At 47.2% G+C, this 16204-nt stretch overlaps 1 protein-coding gene across 3 annotated transcripts in view; it reads left to right on the top strand.

Moving 5' to 3' along the window:
* Window positions 1-8226: 8226 nt before the first annotated feature.
* POC1A (POC1 centriolar protein A) overlaps window positions 8227-16204 on the top strand; it is a 59581-nt gene continuing 51603 nt past the window's right edge. Inside the window, exons 1-3 of one of the 3 annotated variants that reach the window (XM_080386314.1) lie at window positions 8227-8368; window positions 9759-9843; window positions 12972-13143. In XM_080386314.1, coding sequence (XP_080242440.1) covers window positions 8351-8368; window positions 9759-9843; window positions 12972-13143 — 275 coding nt within the window. In that variant the 5' untranslated portion in view covers window positions 8227-8350. The other 2 variants (XM_080386315.1, XM_080386316.1) reach the window with 2 other exon arrangements.

Genomic DNA, 16204 nt, shown 5'->3' with positions numbered 1-16204 from the left:
AGAGGGCATCCCCACCTGCTGGAAAAGTGCCGGAGGAGGGCTGGCCTCAAGCGGAAAGCCCTGGAGTTGGATGAGGGGCAGCCCTGCAGAAGACCAGGTGGCCAGCCTGCAGGGGACATGCCAGCGTCCACCAAGCGATGGGCTGAAGCACCTCCCAGCCTCGGTGCCACCCGTCCACCTCCACCGGCAGCTGCTCCCGCACTTCCAGAGCCAGCGGGAGCAGCGGGCAGCAAGAACTTCAGCCCTGTGGCCCCCTCCTCCCCACCACCACTCTCAGCTCTGCCAGAGTCCCCAGCGCCACTCTGCAGACAAAGCCCTCCAGTCCCCCACTGCCCCACCTGCACCTGCCACCTCAGGACTGCAGATGCAGGTCATGCCGTCAGACTCTAGTATGGTATTTTCTGGATGGGCAGAGAGTCAGGAGCCAGTCGATGGTGTTGAATATCATTTTTAGTACACAGAAATTTGCAGAGCTGGCAATAAACCTTTGTAGCAATAACGCTTTTCCAGCTGTCCTGTCCTCTTTGCACAGCACAGTGTTGGGTGAGTTCCTGCTCCAGCACCCAAACACTGTTCAGAAGCAACTGATCCACCACTAGCAGAACCAACCATTTCTCACCAGAGACCAGCCTGGTTTCTCAGCGCTAGAGAGTAAAAGCCAGTATGAGGGTTGCATGGTGCATGCCCTGGTGTTGCATCTTCCACATGCTGTCTGTGTCTGGGAGGTCCTGTCATTCCTCTGCAGAGGCATTCTCCCAAGGCCACGCCAGGCTACCGGGAGCTCACAAGTCCTGGGACTCCGCAGGGGGTACGGCCGAACCGTAGAGCTTTCCGCAGGAGGAGGTAACCCATTACCCAGTGACTGGAGGAAGAATCTCTGACAAGAGCATTTACCAAGGTCCAGTTTAGCAAAGAGGGTTTAACTGAAGCATCTAAACCAGAGGCTGCTTTGTGCTGCCCAAGCTTTCCGCTGAGCAGGGCGTTCGCTGCTTGGTGAGAGCTGGCCCGGCACACATGCCGCGAAGGACGGGCCATGCCTTGCGGTGGTTTGCATTCACCAGCATAAGAAATAAGTGCGTGAGTTGGTTATCTAATAGAGTTGGCAAGAAACAGAGTCTATGGAGTTAGTAATAAATGGAGCCAAATAAAGTTGATAATAAGATGAACAAGAAACTTTTTCTAGTTGCTTGTCTTGTTTGGACAGTGGAAAACACAGTTTAGTTTAGTTTAGGATAGTGGAAAATAGTTCTGTGGCTTTAATATTCCCACTTGTCCTTTAGTGGTCTTACCAAGACTGAGGTCCAGGCACAAGCATGCACCAGTGTCATGGTAGCACCAGGAGGTCCAACAAAGGCTGAGCTGTTGGTACTGCACGGAAGAGCAGCCAGGTGCCTCTTTCGCTCTCTGAGGATGAGATGTCGGAAGGGGAAATTATCTGTGCAAGGAAGCAACTGGCTTGGGTGGTTGGCAGTGGGCTACACCATCTCTCTGGTTCTGTCTGCCTCAAACTGGCTTGGAAATACAAAGGACCACTGTCCCCTCACCCAGTTAAATTCACTGCAGAAGGGTTTGGCTTTAGTGACTCTACCAGCTGTTCAGAGAGAAGAAAGCTGCAGGGGAGATGGTTAGGCGGATGCCACAGACTTAAAGCTGGTTGGGACAAGGGCTGCTCTGACTTTTTGCAGACAGATGCAACCTTCTGTTCAGCATGTAAAAGCAGCAAATGCAACCGACACTTGGTTTTGTTCTGTCGTCTGTCCTGGTCCTGTGCCATTCCTCTCCTCAGCATGCAGGACTGGTGTGGAAAGGAGAGCAGGTGGCCACCCTGGTTCTTCATAGGGAACTAAGACAGTGGGTTGTTTTGACATTGATATGTGCAACTGTGGCCTTGCTTTGACGATGTGCAGCTGTGATCCTGCAGCAAAGAGGTAAATAACTTTGAGGGAGTATGAGAAGAAAACCGGATGATCTCACCTCTAGAAGATAAGGAAACAGTGTGAACAGCAGAGAGTAGCCTATAGTGAACAGTGGCTGGGCGTATGGACGGTAGAGTGTGACCAATAGTAATGCTTTTAGCAGCACATGTACAGAGTATGCACTTATAAAAGCTGTAACTAACAATAAATATCTTCGCTTCGTAATCCTTTCAAAGTCCGTGCCTTGTACACCACAGGTCTTCAGGAGGTGCAAGGCCACTGGGACCGTTGAGCTTTAGAAGAAGGATTAGATGGTTGTGTGCTTGCCCTTGCTGACCAAACTCAGTGCCGTTGACTGGAGTTCGTCTAGAAAGGTCAACATCCTCCTGTCCACCCTGTTCTTGGCATGAATGAGTGTGGAACCTTTTGGCTCTTCCCCTGTAATACTTGGCGTGGAAACTCCATACCCTTTAACAGGGGCAGACTGATACCCCTCTCTGATCTGCAGAGGGAGGTTCTGGACTTTGGATATTTTGGGACAAAGATTTTTGACGAGATTATAGGATTAAAAGTTACGGCCAAATGTGCTCCAGCTCAGTGATCAATGCTGATTGGAAAGCAGCCTAATGGAGAGAGATTAACTCAAAGCACGCTGCTCTAGCACTGTTCAGGCTGATAATACCTTTCTGGTTTATGAAGTGGGTGGTGCTGTACTGAGCAGCATTACCCGCTCTGACCAGGTCTGCCCCAGCGCCAGGGTCTGTGTGGCAATGCCCCTGCCGGGTGCAGATGCTGGGCACGTGCCCCACAAGTGGTGACCTCCACATCCAAAAGGCCTCAGCTTCACTCCAGTGAACACAGCTAGGAATTTCCTAGTACCAGTCTCTGTGCTTTTTGGGTTCTGGGTTGATGCAATTGTGAGTTCAGTGAAGTCTGAACTCTGCTCACCCCTGCATACAACAGCAGGGAAAGTTCTGGAATTGAAAGCAGCTGCCTGCCCTCCGTCAGCAAGATCAACAGAGCTGGGGCCACCTGTACTGGGAGATATTTTAAAGGTAGGTTTGACCTACATTCGTGTAACAGTTTCAAAGATCTTACAGTGGCTTAAGATGGCAGAACCAACATAAGTGGTCAGAGACAACTTCATAGATGCCCAGGGAGCTGCTGATGGGATTCTGGTTGGATCCAGCTTGCCAGGATTTCTCACTCCTGACTCTTTCTCCTCCTTTAGGCCAGTTCTAGAAACTGTAGGCACATATGAGCTCCCTTCCTTTCACCTCTCATCGATGGCTGAAGAATTGTATAGTTTCACACAGGGAGTACCAGTGTATGCCTCTGCCACTCCAGGGTATGTCCCTGTCCCCTTGTCACCCCTTCCCTCACCATTTCAGCTATAGGAATGAGCAGCGAAAGTAGTACAAATCACCTGCAAAGGCAAGGCAGCAAATAAAATAAGGTATTGCAATTAACGGGGCGCTTTCTGGCTCTCTGCGTAGAACATGCTTCAGATCTGAGACATGCAAATTTTCTCTTAGTGGCCCAAGCAGCATCAGAGCCCAGGCTCTGCCAGCTCTTTGCTTTACAACAGCAAAGAGCCCCTGTATGCTGAGTGCAGAGGAGGGTGACAGGCGCCCCCAGCCCTGTCAGCCTCTTCCCGTTGTTGCTATAATCAGCTCATGGCACCTTCCTCCCTCTTTTCAGGGCTCCGATAACAAGCACTTAGGACAGCCAGATGACCTTTGGCTGAGCTTTGTCTTTAAACTCCCATGGCTTTTGCTTCATTGCCTAGTTACGCAGCAGTAAAGATCCACTCTGATAGCAGCAGAGTCTGCTCCCCTCCCCTTACTCCTCTCACTCACACAGGACCAAAGCTCTCTGAATTTGCTTGAATTAGGTCAGTGAGAGATTTACTTGAGGGAAAGATTTTTTTCTCCTATCTTTTTCTTAACTCTGTAAGAAAGGATAATAAGCACAAAGGCAGGTGGGTGAAAAAAATCGTGGGCTATAAATAAACAGGTTTGGCACACATGGGAGGACAAAGTCATTAGTAAGAGAGAAAATCACTGAGGTGGCAGCAAGCTACACCTTCAGCTGACGTAAAGCAGCACCTCCCCGTGGAAGCAATGGGACTATGTCGCTGCCATCAGCTGAGCTCCTTGGTGGACCTGGTCCCCTCTGCAGTGCCTAAACTGTCTGCAGCTGCCTCCTTCCACCGCAGCAATGAGGGAAGTACGGACAGCAAATCTCTGGACTACATTGATCTTCACCTGCAATTTTTGGCTCCTTGTAGCTGTCTGCTTAGGCAGCCTAAATCCCTGCTGTGCTCTTCAGATGCAAAGGGGCAATAACAGGATGGCTGTCCCACCCCAGCTGGTAGGCTTGACATATGCCAAAGCACTGCAGGGTTGGTTGCTCAAGGCCACTGCCTCCATCTCGACACTGTATTGGGATGGGACACAAAACAGCTGTGGAAGACCCATGCTGGGATCATGGTGGTCATGGAGACAGGATGACCTTGTTCTGAGAGTGCTGCTAGCAACTGGGAGACCTGGGTGAGGCCACTGGTTCCATCTCAGCTTGTGCGCATTGCCTTAACCAACTCCACATCTCTTGGTGCTTCCTCTGTAGATGGCAAATACTTCTTCCCACCACTGGTCTCGTTGAGAACCTCAGCTTTTCCAGGAAAACAGCCTCATCGTGGCTTTCTGAAGCTTAGCATGCTGTCCCTCAGTTGTCATATTCTTAAAACTGCAAAAGTATGTATAAAGAATGGTGTGCTCAGCAGTTTAAATATTAACAGGACACGTGAGAACTGCACTTTGCAATACAGAAGCAGTAAACATTCAGTTTAGTTGCTAAACTTAGACCCACTCACTCTAGCGAGAAGTTCAGGGCTTTCTGAATTGGGCTTGAAGTCAAAGGTTAGCTGTAATTTCATGCAAGAATGACCCACCTGAATTCTGGGTGGGTCTGACGCTGTGCCATAGCTTTGCTGCCCAATGTGGCTGCGTGCTGTCTTGCAGCGTGCAGGGACCGCAGCCCTGGCAGGGCTGGCAACACAAGGCTCTGTTGTGAAGATGGAGGTGGCAGATCCTGGGGCTTCTGGGCCCTTCCAAATTCATGCTCATACAAATAACACCAGGCAAGGACTTGCTGAAAATGACTATAAAATATCTACGTTGCAAGCTGGGATGTGGTATTTGAAAGAGGCTAGCTCAACACTTTTTTTTCTCCCAGAGTTATGGTAGTCTTAACAAAGCAGCTGGCTAGTTTGGCATGATTCATCTTTAATGAAATTATCCAATTTCCCTGCTGATTTCAGCATCTTTAGAAAACTGAAGGCTGGAGGAGGCCTCAGCCTGCCCTCGGGTGGTCATCTGAAGCAAAGCAGGAGCCACCCTGCTGGCCGTGCCTCTTCAGGCTGTGGTGACATCGGGGTGCTGCTGCTTGTGGCGGGGCGACAGCACATGGGCTGAGTCCTCCCTGGCTGGAGCGCTGAGGGGGCTGGCTCCCAGCGCCACGGCTTCGGTGAAACGGGAAAATCCCACACAGCCCAAATCCAGGGCAGACAGTACCACAAAGATATTGGGATGCTGGCACAGTCTGGCCAGCGCTACCCTGGCTGAACTGGGCTATCTCGGGACCCTGTCCTCTTACCACAAGGCCTGATGTGTGCCTGTTGGTCCTGAGGGACCCTTTTTTTACAAAGACCTTGGCATGAATATTCTTTAATTCTTTTTCTTTTGACATTTGTTGTGGACTGCTGCAAGTGTGAATGTCTCGCTAACAGGCTGCTGTTTCCTCTGCTTGTTGGTATTATGCAGTGGCATCCTAGGGCTGAGTACTTGGTAAGTGAAGTAGTCATCCATGGCCACCATAGATGCTGCTAGTGTATCATTTAGAAGGTGGGCTGGAGTGGTTTTGGGTGGTGGAATCCTTCAATAAAAGCAAATGTTCCAATTTCCTGCTTTTGTAAGTGGGAGTGCAACCCCAACATGTTTCTGACTTCATATTTCTCTAAAATGGATCGTACAGGGCTTCTTTAGCATCTTGAGCATGTTTAGTGTCTTTTCTGTGTTCTGGTTTATTTCTGTGCAGAGAAAGAAAAGCTAATAGTCAAATGATAAAGAATTTAATGAGGAATAGATTAGGTGATGCTGGAAACTGCTTCAGATTTGTAGATCCAAGATCCATAGCTATGTGGGCAGAAAAGGCCATGTCTGAGGGAGGAATGTATCTCTTCCGACTCAGTAACTCAAAGGGCAGGGGGAAATGGAGCGTGTTTCTTTGAACGAGCAGACTGTCAACCATGGGATGGCAGTGCAGGAGGGAGAAGGATGGATGGTTTTCTTGAGAAGACCGATTCATGGGATTGCGTTCATGGCTCCACGGCAGCTTGGATCGCACTAGTATCGGTTTGTGGTGGCCACGAGGGGTGTCCCCAGGCTCCAGAGGCAATGTGTGGGCATTGACTGTGGGTTGGCAGCAGTGTACAGAGCCTCCCACCGATGACAACCTCAGCAGGGATTTGCATCCTTCACTGGAATCTGGCATGGAGGTGCTGGGAGGCAAAGTGCTGTCCCCAGGGACCAGGCACAACTGCTGTGGGTGCAGCCAGCACACGCTGAGACTGGCCTGATGCTTTTGGCTGATTTAGGTGAGAAAAAGCTGCAACTGGTGGTGGGAGAGGTATGTTCAGACCTTAAGCAGAGCAAAACGTCCTGGTAGATAAGGAAAAGGTTTGAAATGTTCAGGCATTCCACCTGACTCTGCTTTTCCTTAAGAAAGCAAATGTTTTTTAACCCTTTCTAACTTTTCAGTTAGAGATATTAATCTAAAAAAAAAGGGGGGGGGGAGCTAGAAAAGGCACAAATACGCATTTAGACAAAATACATGACCGACTGCTTTCTGAGAAGTGGAGAGCTTGATTGCTTGGGCTGATTGACATTAGGGAAAACTTCTTTTCCTTTTTTGCTGTTGATTAGGAGTAAAATAATTTCTGGTCCAACTTCAGCAGAGCTTAAAATGTATCTTGTAAAGTTCCTTATTGCTTGGCTGCGCTCTGAGAAGTGTCATGTTAGAGGCCATCCACTGCCCTACACTGTGGCAGGCAGTTTTCAACAACAAAGACAGACTTGTGTAATTTGGCAGCCCTTTGTTAGTGCTGGAACAAAAGCTAGAGGATTCCCCATGTGTTGAATGAAGCTGTCAGTTCCTTAATAATTGGAAAATAATCAATTCAAAACCCAAATTTCATGTAGTAGAATGAGGTCTCTGCAAAAATCTTCAACTTTTAAGTCACAAGGCCTCCAGACAAGCAAGTGCTCTCCATTTATGAACAAAGCAGGAGTGATTCAGATACAGTGAACGGGAACATCTCCTGCCCAGAGGATGAAGAGGAAGGAATGCAACGTTTGATGGTCTGACAAGGAGCCTGTAAAATGCAGGCAGGAGGATTACATGCATTTCTGCTTTTCTTTGACTTCAGCACAGTTAGGAAGCACACCTCCTGCTGCTGTGTTAAGAACTATGCTGGGAAGAGGCATAATGGGATGAAAAAAGGCTGTTTTGGCAGTGGTGCGGGCAATGTGCTACGTTATGAAAATTTGCAACTGACCTGCCCTGACCGAGGAGAGGGGTCAGAGCACAAAGTCTAGAATTACAAGGCTAAACAGTTACTTGTGCACAAGGTGTCCCAGCCAGTGAGGCCCAAATGTGGTTTTACATTGGGACCTTACACCCTTCAAGCGTTTAGGTACAATACTATTTGACCAGTCATAGGAAAATTTTGCAAAGCAACTATTTCTGCAGTATTCTTGCTGCTTGTCTATGGATCCAGATATGGATCCAGACATCTCTGGAGTCATCGCTGATGCTGGAAGGGCTTCAGAGCTGTGTCAGAGAGGTTTGGACGCTGCTGTTCCCTCAGCTGCCCAGGGGTATCCCTCATCCCTCAGACAGCTCTCAGCTTCTGCACGGCACAGGCCTTATGCCGGGCCATCCTTTAGTTCATTTTACTGAAGTATGAGCAGTACCAGAGACTCCAGTAAAGCTTCACTACCTCCTTACACTGCAGCGTACCATGTGAGTTAACATATATCATAAAGCCAAAATGCTTCCACGCTCTTAAAGGCCGAGTAATGTAACAGCGAGGGAAGGGGGTTTTCCTAACGCCGGTGCACACCCTCAGGCAGGGCCAGCGCGCTCAGAGGAGCTGGCTTTCACAGCAAGGCCTGTGCGGCACCTTCCCAGCCAAGCCCCCCGCCAGCCAGAGGCGACGGCCGCCGGGGGGTAATGGCGGCCCCTCAGCGCCCAGGCGCGACCCGCAACCGGAAGCGCCCCCGCCCCTTCCGGCCCGGCGCCCGCTGCCGGGAAGAACCGTTGCTCCGGCGCGCGGGAGGCGCGGAAACTGAACTGCGGCGCGCGGGGGCGTCATGGCCGCCGGCTGCATGGTGAGGGGCCGCCGGGCCGGGGCCTGCTGCGGCTGCAGGGCTTAGCGGCAGCTGAGCTGGGACGGGGGAGGCCTGAGGCGGCCCGGGGGGTTAGTGCCGCTGAGGGGAAGGCTTGAGGGGGGAGGGCAGCCCCCGGGAGCCTGGGAGGGTGGTGGAGAGGGGGCCGTGGCCTCGGGGGGGTGTGCCTGGGGACCCTGGGCTCGGGGTTTGGTGTGGGGCGCGGTGCAGGGTTGGGGAGGGGGTGAGGGAGGCTGGTGCTTTAGGTGAGGGGGGAAGGGGGCGCGGGGGGGGAATGCCTGGTGTTGCTGGGGCCGGGCTGTGCAGGGGAAGGCTCTGGGGGGCAGTTCTGGGTTTGGGGGGGCGCTTCGTGCCGCTGAGGTTGGGCCGTGCAGCGGCGGCTCCCTGGGTGCGGGCTGTGCGGTGGCATCAAGCAGCTGGGGCTGGGAGGGGCTGGAGGCAGGGTTGGGCTGGAGGGAGCTTAATGCTGCTGGTGTTTGGGGGGCAGCCCTGGGGTTTGGGGTGCTCTTGTGGCTGGGATTGGCTTGGGGGGACTGGTCCAGGTTAGGGGAGCTCTGCATCTGGGGAGGGCTGGTGTGGGTGTTGCGGGGGGAGGTCAGCCGTTATCCTGGGGCTGGGCGCTTGTTTGAGCAGGCTGGGGCGGTGGGTAAGCCCGAAGGAGGGGCAGGCTGTGGTGGGGATTGCCAGGGAGGCAGACGCTGTGTGTAGGAGAGGAGGGATTGAAGGCTGATCAGCCTGTTCTGAAGTCTGGACAATTTTCAAGTGTTACAACCTCTTGTAATGGTTCTCTCAGTGGCTTTGTGGTTGTTTTTTCCCTTGACCTCAGGCTTTATTTGGCCTTTGCATCAAGGTGCTGTTTAGGGACATGCTGTGTTCCCCAGACGTGGGGAAGGGGTAGTGGGTTAGTCTGTGGTGCTGCAATTCTGATTCTACTTGCCTGTTTCAACAGGTGTGTTAAGTCTTGCAAATTTGTGCCTTATGTGCGAACAGTGGCCTCTTGGCTGCACCTCGACTGAGATGAGCAGCTGTCAGAACGAAGTTGAGCTTGACTGCCTGCTCAGGTGGTCATTGACATGGCTGATATGTTCCAAAGTCAGCTTTGGGATCTCTGTACCAGCAGCATGTTGTAAAAATGCATGAATGATTCATACAAACCACCTGAGATCCAGGGGGGTTATCAACTTGGATAATTTGCCTCTTTTTAAGGTTTGTCAATACATGTGAAATTCACATTTTGCGATGTGCAGTGTTCTTATCTCTGCCTAGCTTTTATGGGAGGAATATGTGGCTTGGTTCACTTGTAGAAATAAAATGGGTTTATTGTGTGAAGGTGGTTCTTAATCTATAGTGTCTGAACCTTATTGTCTTCTAGGAAGATCCGTCCCTGGAGAGACACTTCAAAGGCCACAGAGATGCTGTCACTAGCGTGGACTTCAGTCTCAATAAGAAACAATTGGGTAAATTGTCTTTTTGTGCTTCAGTGGTCAGATGATAGAATTTTTCTGCTTTAGTTAAATGGAGGGAGCAGTGGAGGTACTGAACTCTACAACAGCAAAGAACTTGTTTTCGTGGTGAAGAGATTTTGAGATTTTGGAGAATTTCAGGATGGACATTTCTGTGTGCTTTGAAAAAAATGCTATTGTTGAACTGGAGGGGTGGCAGATTTTGTGCATCCTGCTAGAGTTTTAGGGACATCTACCATTGCTTATCATTTCACATACTTGGCTTTACCATGCAGTCAGCTTAAGGTAAAACCTTACTTTTTCTTCTATGTCTTCCTGTCTCCACTTTAGACAGCTGCCTGTGCTTATGTCAAGGGTTGTGTCCCAGTTGCTATTCAGTAACCCACTGTGTGCATTGCGTAGGAACTGGGGAGGGGTTTGGCTTTTTGTGAAGTCACTGTTCAGTCTGTGTGGCATGGTGGACATTGCTTTGGCTTGCAGAAATGATAATTTGAGGCAATACACCTGGTGGGCAGTGGGTGCGGTAGGCATGAGTAAATTGAAATGCAGCAGTCTAGCAGGTAGTAATCCTGTTCTGGATCTTGCAACCTACACAACGCTCTGGAAGCTGCAAGGGAATGTAGATGAATCAAATGCATCTTGGACCCCCTCTCTCCCTACTGCTGTTTTTATTTTTGTCTGCTATCTTTCCTGTCCGCTTCCTGCATCCTTGCAGAGCCGGAGATTGCTCTGTGTCTGTGATTCTGTTTGTGTATCCCTAAAACTATACAGTCAGTGCGTCTCTCTGTTTAGTGAGGGTGCTCTGAATGTAATTCAGCATTGCTTTTGAATGGCCTTTCAGAAGTAGTATGGGGTCTTTGCTGCCTCCATCTACACCATGAGATAATTGCTCTTGATATTTTTAGTCAATGAGATCAGGTAAGAAAGGGAACAAATTCTAAGACTTTTCTCTTTTTTAGTTACTGTTGGATGAGTTGTGTGTACTTGAGTCTTATGAGAGTTTAAAGTTCTTTTTCCCTATTGCCCCTTGTCCCTTGCAATAAAACAACCAAACCTAGAGGACGCAGTCTTTTTATTCCATTAGATTGCTTGCCCAATCCAGTGAGGATAATAGTCATTGCCAGCAAGTCACATATAAGCAATATCATACTGAAGTGCTTTATTGAGATGTCAGAGCATTAATTCCCTTGAATTTTTTAACATCAGTCCTGGGGAAGCTGTGATATTGCAACTTAATATCCTTGCCAGACAATGACTTAGTGTAGTTATGACTAACGTACAAATCTCTTGACACTAGGCAGTGTGCTCAATCTACTTTTACACAGTTGTCTCCCCTTAAATTTTCATATCTCTAAGGTCAGATATTGCCTGTATGAAATATAAAAACAACTGAACTGACAAATATATAAGGGTTTTTGTTTCCCCTTAGAGGACATGCATAATGAATGATTATGTTTGAAGTGGGCATATATTAATCCTAAATCAATAGCAGGAAGAGAGATGACTTATTTTCGTGTTGAAATGACTGTGAAATAGAAGGGCATTTCCAGCAAAATCTATTTGGTATTTTGCTGTAACATTAATGAACTGAAATCTTGGAATTATGATATTGCCATGTCAGAACCTGACGTGTGTGGTGGTTTTTTTGTTCTGTTTTGTTTTGTTCTTGGTTTTGTTTGTCTGTCTTTTTCTCATCTCCCTGGAGATATGACCTGCTTGTGTAGAGTGATACAGGTGCAGCTTGGGTTTGTTGGCAGGCTAAGACGTGAATATTCTATATTTGCCTGTAGAAAATCTACAAAGTTTTCTGTTATGTAGGCATTAAAATTGATTTGAAGGGGTATTTTTACTCTCACTGTTTGAGACTTTTAAGTTGCCATGGGCATATGTTTGCTCTTTAACAGATTGCTAGGGCCCCAGTGCTACAGACTTCACGCGGTACAGCGAGCCTTAGGGTAGGAGCAGCATTCAGTTTTCACTGTACTGAGTCAGCGATGGGACCTGGGCAGCCTGGGAGTTTTAGATTGAAGCAGAATTTACTTTTGCATTTGGGAAAATTGTTGCCTGGTATTCTTGGCAGGGACTGGTATGGCTCCTGTCAGATGAGGGAAGGGGATGTAGCTTGTATGAAATTCAGTTCATGAAAGTCAGTTGTGCTTTCCATGCATGTAGCATGTGCACCTGAATTCTGCCTTCTGCTTAAGTGACCCTTTGCCTTTGTTGCTGAGGGAGATACTGGAAAAGCAGCATGTGTCCTGGGGAACGGCCACGTTCCCCTAAGTAGAATCTTTGCCCTCTGGGGTCTCCCTCCAGCCCTTTCTCTTCCTTAGTCTTTGGAGCATGCCTTTGCCCTCTTCCACCGCTTTCTTAGAAGCCCAAGCGTAAAGTTAAGTTGTGGTGGTTGTTGGTTGGTTGTTTCTTATTCCCACAGCTGAGTGTAGAGGTAGGCATGAGTGGCAGAGTGGGTGTCAGTAGATGGAGCAAGCCCATCACCATCCATAGTTCCGTAAGGCCTCTCATGACTACCATCAAATCCTGCTAACTAGTAGCAAACTGCACACTGCTCTAATTGTGTTGCAAGCTTGTATTTTTTATATATTGTTAAGAACTGCTCAGTTGACTTTGATCAATGTTTTGAAGCAAGGGATGGGTGTTGGAGGGAGATGTAGCTGGTTTGCCTTTAAGTCACCAAGTCACAGGGCTTCTCTTCTTAATCTGTAGCGTGTTACTTGATATTTCAGCTGCTGCATCTGGTAGCTACCCCTGCTTCCCAGTAAGAAAGTGCTGAAAATAACCTTCATTCACAGGCCTTCTACGTGTTTCCTTAGTGTGTATTTACTTCAAAGAAGTTTTGCAGCTTTTGTGGCTTTTGCCTCTGCAGCTGTTGCGTGACCTGACTCTTGGAAGTAAATTGTCAGTCCAAGCTAATGCAAGACTGATATTTATTTTTTTTTAATTAGTAATGAAATAGTGTGCAATGCATTGGTGAAGCTTCAAGGACAATGTACATGAGATTGCTGGAAACTGTGATGGTGAACTGAGTGTGAAATGTACTTTCAGTGTAATTGGAGAACTAATCCAAGTTTGGTTTTGTGTGGTTTTGTTTTTCCTTTTTATTTCAGCAAGTGGCTCGATGGACTCCTGCCTGATGATCTGGAGTATGAAACCTCAGATGAGAGCCTATCGCTTTGTGGGCCACAAAGATGCGGTGATGTGTGTTCAGTTTTCACCTTCTGGTCACCTGGTGGCTTCAGGCTCTAGAGACAAAACAGTCCGTTTATGGATTCCCAGTATGTAAGTATCTATTCCCTTCTGTGTCTCTTTCTGAACTCTGGTTTAGGATTTCTCCTTGCTTCTTGATAGCGGTTCTCCAGCTATGAGACTGGGATCTGTTTGAGGGAAAGAAGAACCATTTTATGTGACAGCTCTAGCAGCGGAGAGGTAATGTGATCTTGAAATTGCATTGGAAACAAAACTAAAACCCTTTGTAAAGTCAGTATTAACTTCTTATGCTAATGTAGTTAATCAGTGGTGAGCTGCTGGATTTTTCTTCCGCTTTCTCCCCCAGTCTGTCTTTCCGCTTAGCAAATTGATCCTTTGCTTCTCTACCAGTGTTAAACAAGATGCTGAAACACAAGTGGAGGTTTAGTGATGGAAAAACCTGTTCTGTGAGCAGTGTGGAGGTTGCTAGCTTGCATGCTTGCAGTCGTCTGCAAAATGATTAGGTGTCCTTATCCTTTGTTTCTTGGTCTAAAACTGGTAACTCTTTGTTCCACTGGTAGTAAATGATGGTATATTACTAAGGTAAAAGACTACTTTGGATTATGTATTGACTTTTTCATGAGCTTGCATGTGATTAACAAAAATTTGCTTTCAGTACCTCAACCTAATTATGAAGTTTGCATTTCTGAGTAGTGTTTAATTGCTTTAAGTCAAGCATTTGTCTTGTCCTTGGCAGCCATTGGCTGAGAAATGTGAACTGCTATTGTTTTACTCTGCAATGCATTGTTTTAAGTTATATGTCTTCAGCAATGGAACACATTAGTTGAAATACAATGCAAACAGGAGACTGCTGAAGAACTACTGCTTGAAGACTTAATCTTGCTGCAAGTAATGAGAAGCTTTTTTCAGCCAATATGCAGAAAAGCAACTGCTAGTGTTTCCTCTGGTCTCTTGGTTCCCACACTAAACGGTGGGATTGTTTTTTCGGAAAGGACAGGCATATAAAAAGGTATTGGAGGTTCCTTTCCTTGTAAGTTTGTAAATTGCTGCTGTCAAAGACTAAAAGATTGTGTCCAGAAGCAGACCTGGCAAATAAAAGGGATTTTTAAAAACCAGACCCAACAAAGCCACACAAAAATTGTACCCCAACTTTAAAATGCACTTGTTGCTTCAGGAACCTGGGAAAGCATTACTAGTTGTGTATTTTTGATGAGTTCTTATGGTTGTGATTACCCATTGGAAGCTTTATTTGATGATCTATTAAGCCATAGTAATCTCTGCTGTGGAGAGAGTTCTGAAAGCAACTTTTTAAAATCTGTGATAAAAGTGCTTTTAAATATCTTAATTTATAGTGAAATAGAACTAAAATTTGCAGATTCTAGTTTAAATTATAATTATTTCAGTTTTCAATTTAACTTTCTTGGAAGGAGTTACCACAATGACATGTTAGCATATGTATCATTAAAAGGCACAAGGAAGATTATGATTAAAATTTAACCGTGCTGCTCATTAACCTCCTATTAAGAAAGAGGCTGATGGTGTCATTTGGCTGTCTTCAGGGCTGTGCTGCTAACACAATGCTGAAAATAAATTACTGTGCAAACTTGTTAGATTTCTTAAAAGCTAATGTACTCATTTTAAGAAGGGTCTGGTACGTGGTGAGAAAACTGAACTTGTGTTGGGTGATTCTGTCTTGGTTGCCTAGGCATGTGAGTTCTGTGGTCGAAATTGCACCTGTAGCTGTCATGTCAGAAAAGGGCCAGTGTGGAAAGGGTTATTGTTATGCCAGTTGTGGATACCTTGGTGCATGGCACCTTTAATCTGTGTTTATTTAGTATTCTTTGTCAATTTACCTTCTCTAAATACAACAACGAAGATGTTAAATCAGGTTTGAGACCTTTGGCTTCCCAGTTTTGCACTGTCATTAAGAGGGAAAGGAGAAGCTGCCCCGTAGTCTGTGGTCCAGGACTTTATTTCCAAAGAACCTGAAACTTGCAGACCATTTCAAGGGTGATAGGTTACTAAAGGAGCTAATACTACCCTGGTGTGTGGATTTCTGGCTTTGGGATTTGTTTTTTGTAAGCCATCCTGACAGCATTTTGTAATTTCATGTTTCTGCATGAGTTTTTATCAGACTTGGGTATGTTCTGTGGTTTTGGACAGAAAGAAAACTTTCCAGAGAAGTAACCTTTACTGTGCCTTGCCTTCTGGCAGGTAAAGGATTAAATAAAACTAGGCAGCTCTGACCTTTTCTGAGGAGGGAGGGAATATTGCTGGAAGATATGTACTATTTTTGAGTTTTTGGCCTTTACAGTTTTAGCAGTCCTCAGCCTCAGTATAAAGCCTGTTAGATTCTAATGGAGAAGGGAGGAAAGGATTTGCTCCCACCATGTTTTTCTGTTTTTCTCTTCTGTCTGTGAGTGTGGAGCTGCTGGTAGTCTAGTACATACTGGAGATATATGGGACTCTTGGTCCAAAATATACCTGTTGGATCTCTATAAATATGTTGCACGTTGGATCTCTAAATAAGCCTTGTGTTTATTTGCCAGGAGCATGCCTCTTGCATTTTGTCTGGAAGGGATGAGTAAAGAAGAATAACAATACCTTGTCTTTTGTCTTGTCTGGCTGAGTTAATGGTAGCTTGCTCAAAGTTGTACAACATCAGGCATGCTGAATTCACTTGTATTATTTCTTCTGTGATACTTCATCACAAGCACTCAGCTGGAGTGTGGGCCATTACAGGAACAGCTGTGAAGGCGGTTGCCTGCTTGGCTCTGTCTAGATCAGGGGTCCTCAAACTACAGCCCATGGGCCAGATACGGCCCCCCAGGATCCTCAATCCGTCCCCCAGTATTTACAGACCCCCCCCACTGGGGGGTGGTGGTAGGGAAACCAAGCAGCTGGAGATGACTTCCTGCCACTTAATCCACGCGCCAACCCCCTGTTTAAAAAGTTTGAGGACCCCTGGTCTAGATGAACTGTGACCTCCCTCCTCACCTGCCTTGCAGCAAAAGACCTGGTAACAGTACAGAACCTCAGCACCTTCTGCTGCCCCTTTATAGGAAACATGGGTTGTTTCCTGTTGGGTTTGACTCGAGTGTTGAACTGGACCAACTGGTTTTAGCTATGTAGT

Source organism: Falco punctatus, assembly GCF_963210335.1.
Source record: "Falco punctatus genome assembly, chromosome: 4".
NCBI lineage: Eukaryota > Metazoa > Chordata > Aves > Falconiformes > Falconidae > Falco > Falco punctatus.
This window is presented reverse-complemented; position numbering and strand designations above follow the sequence as displayed.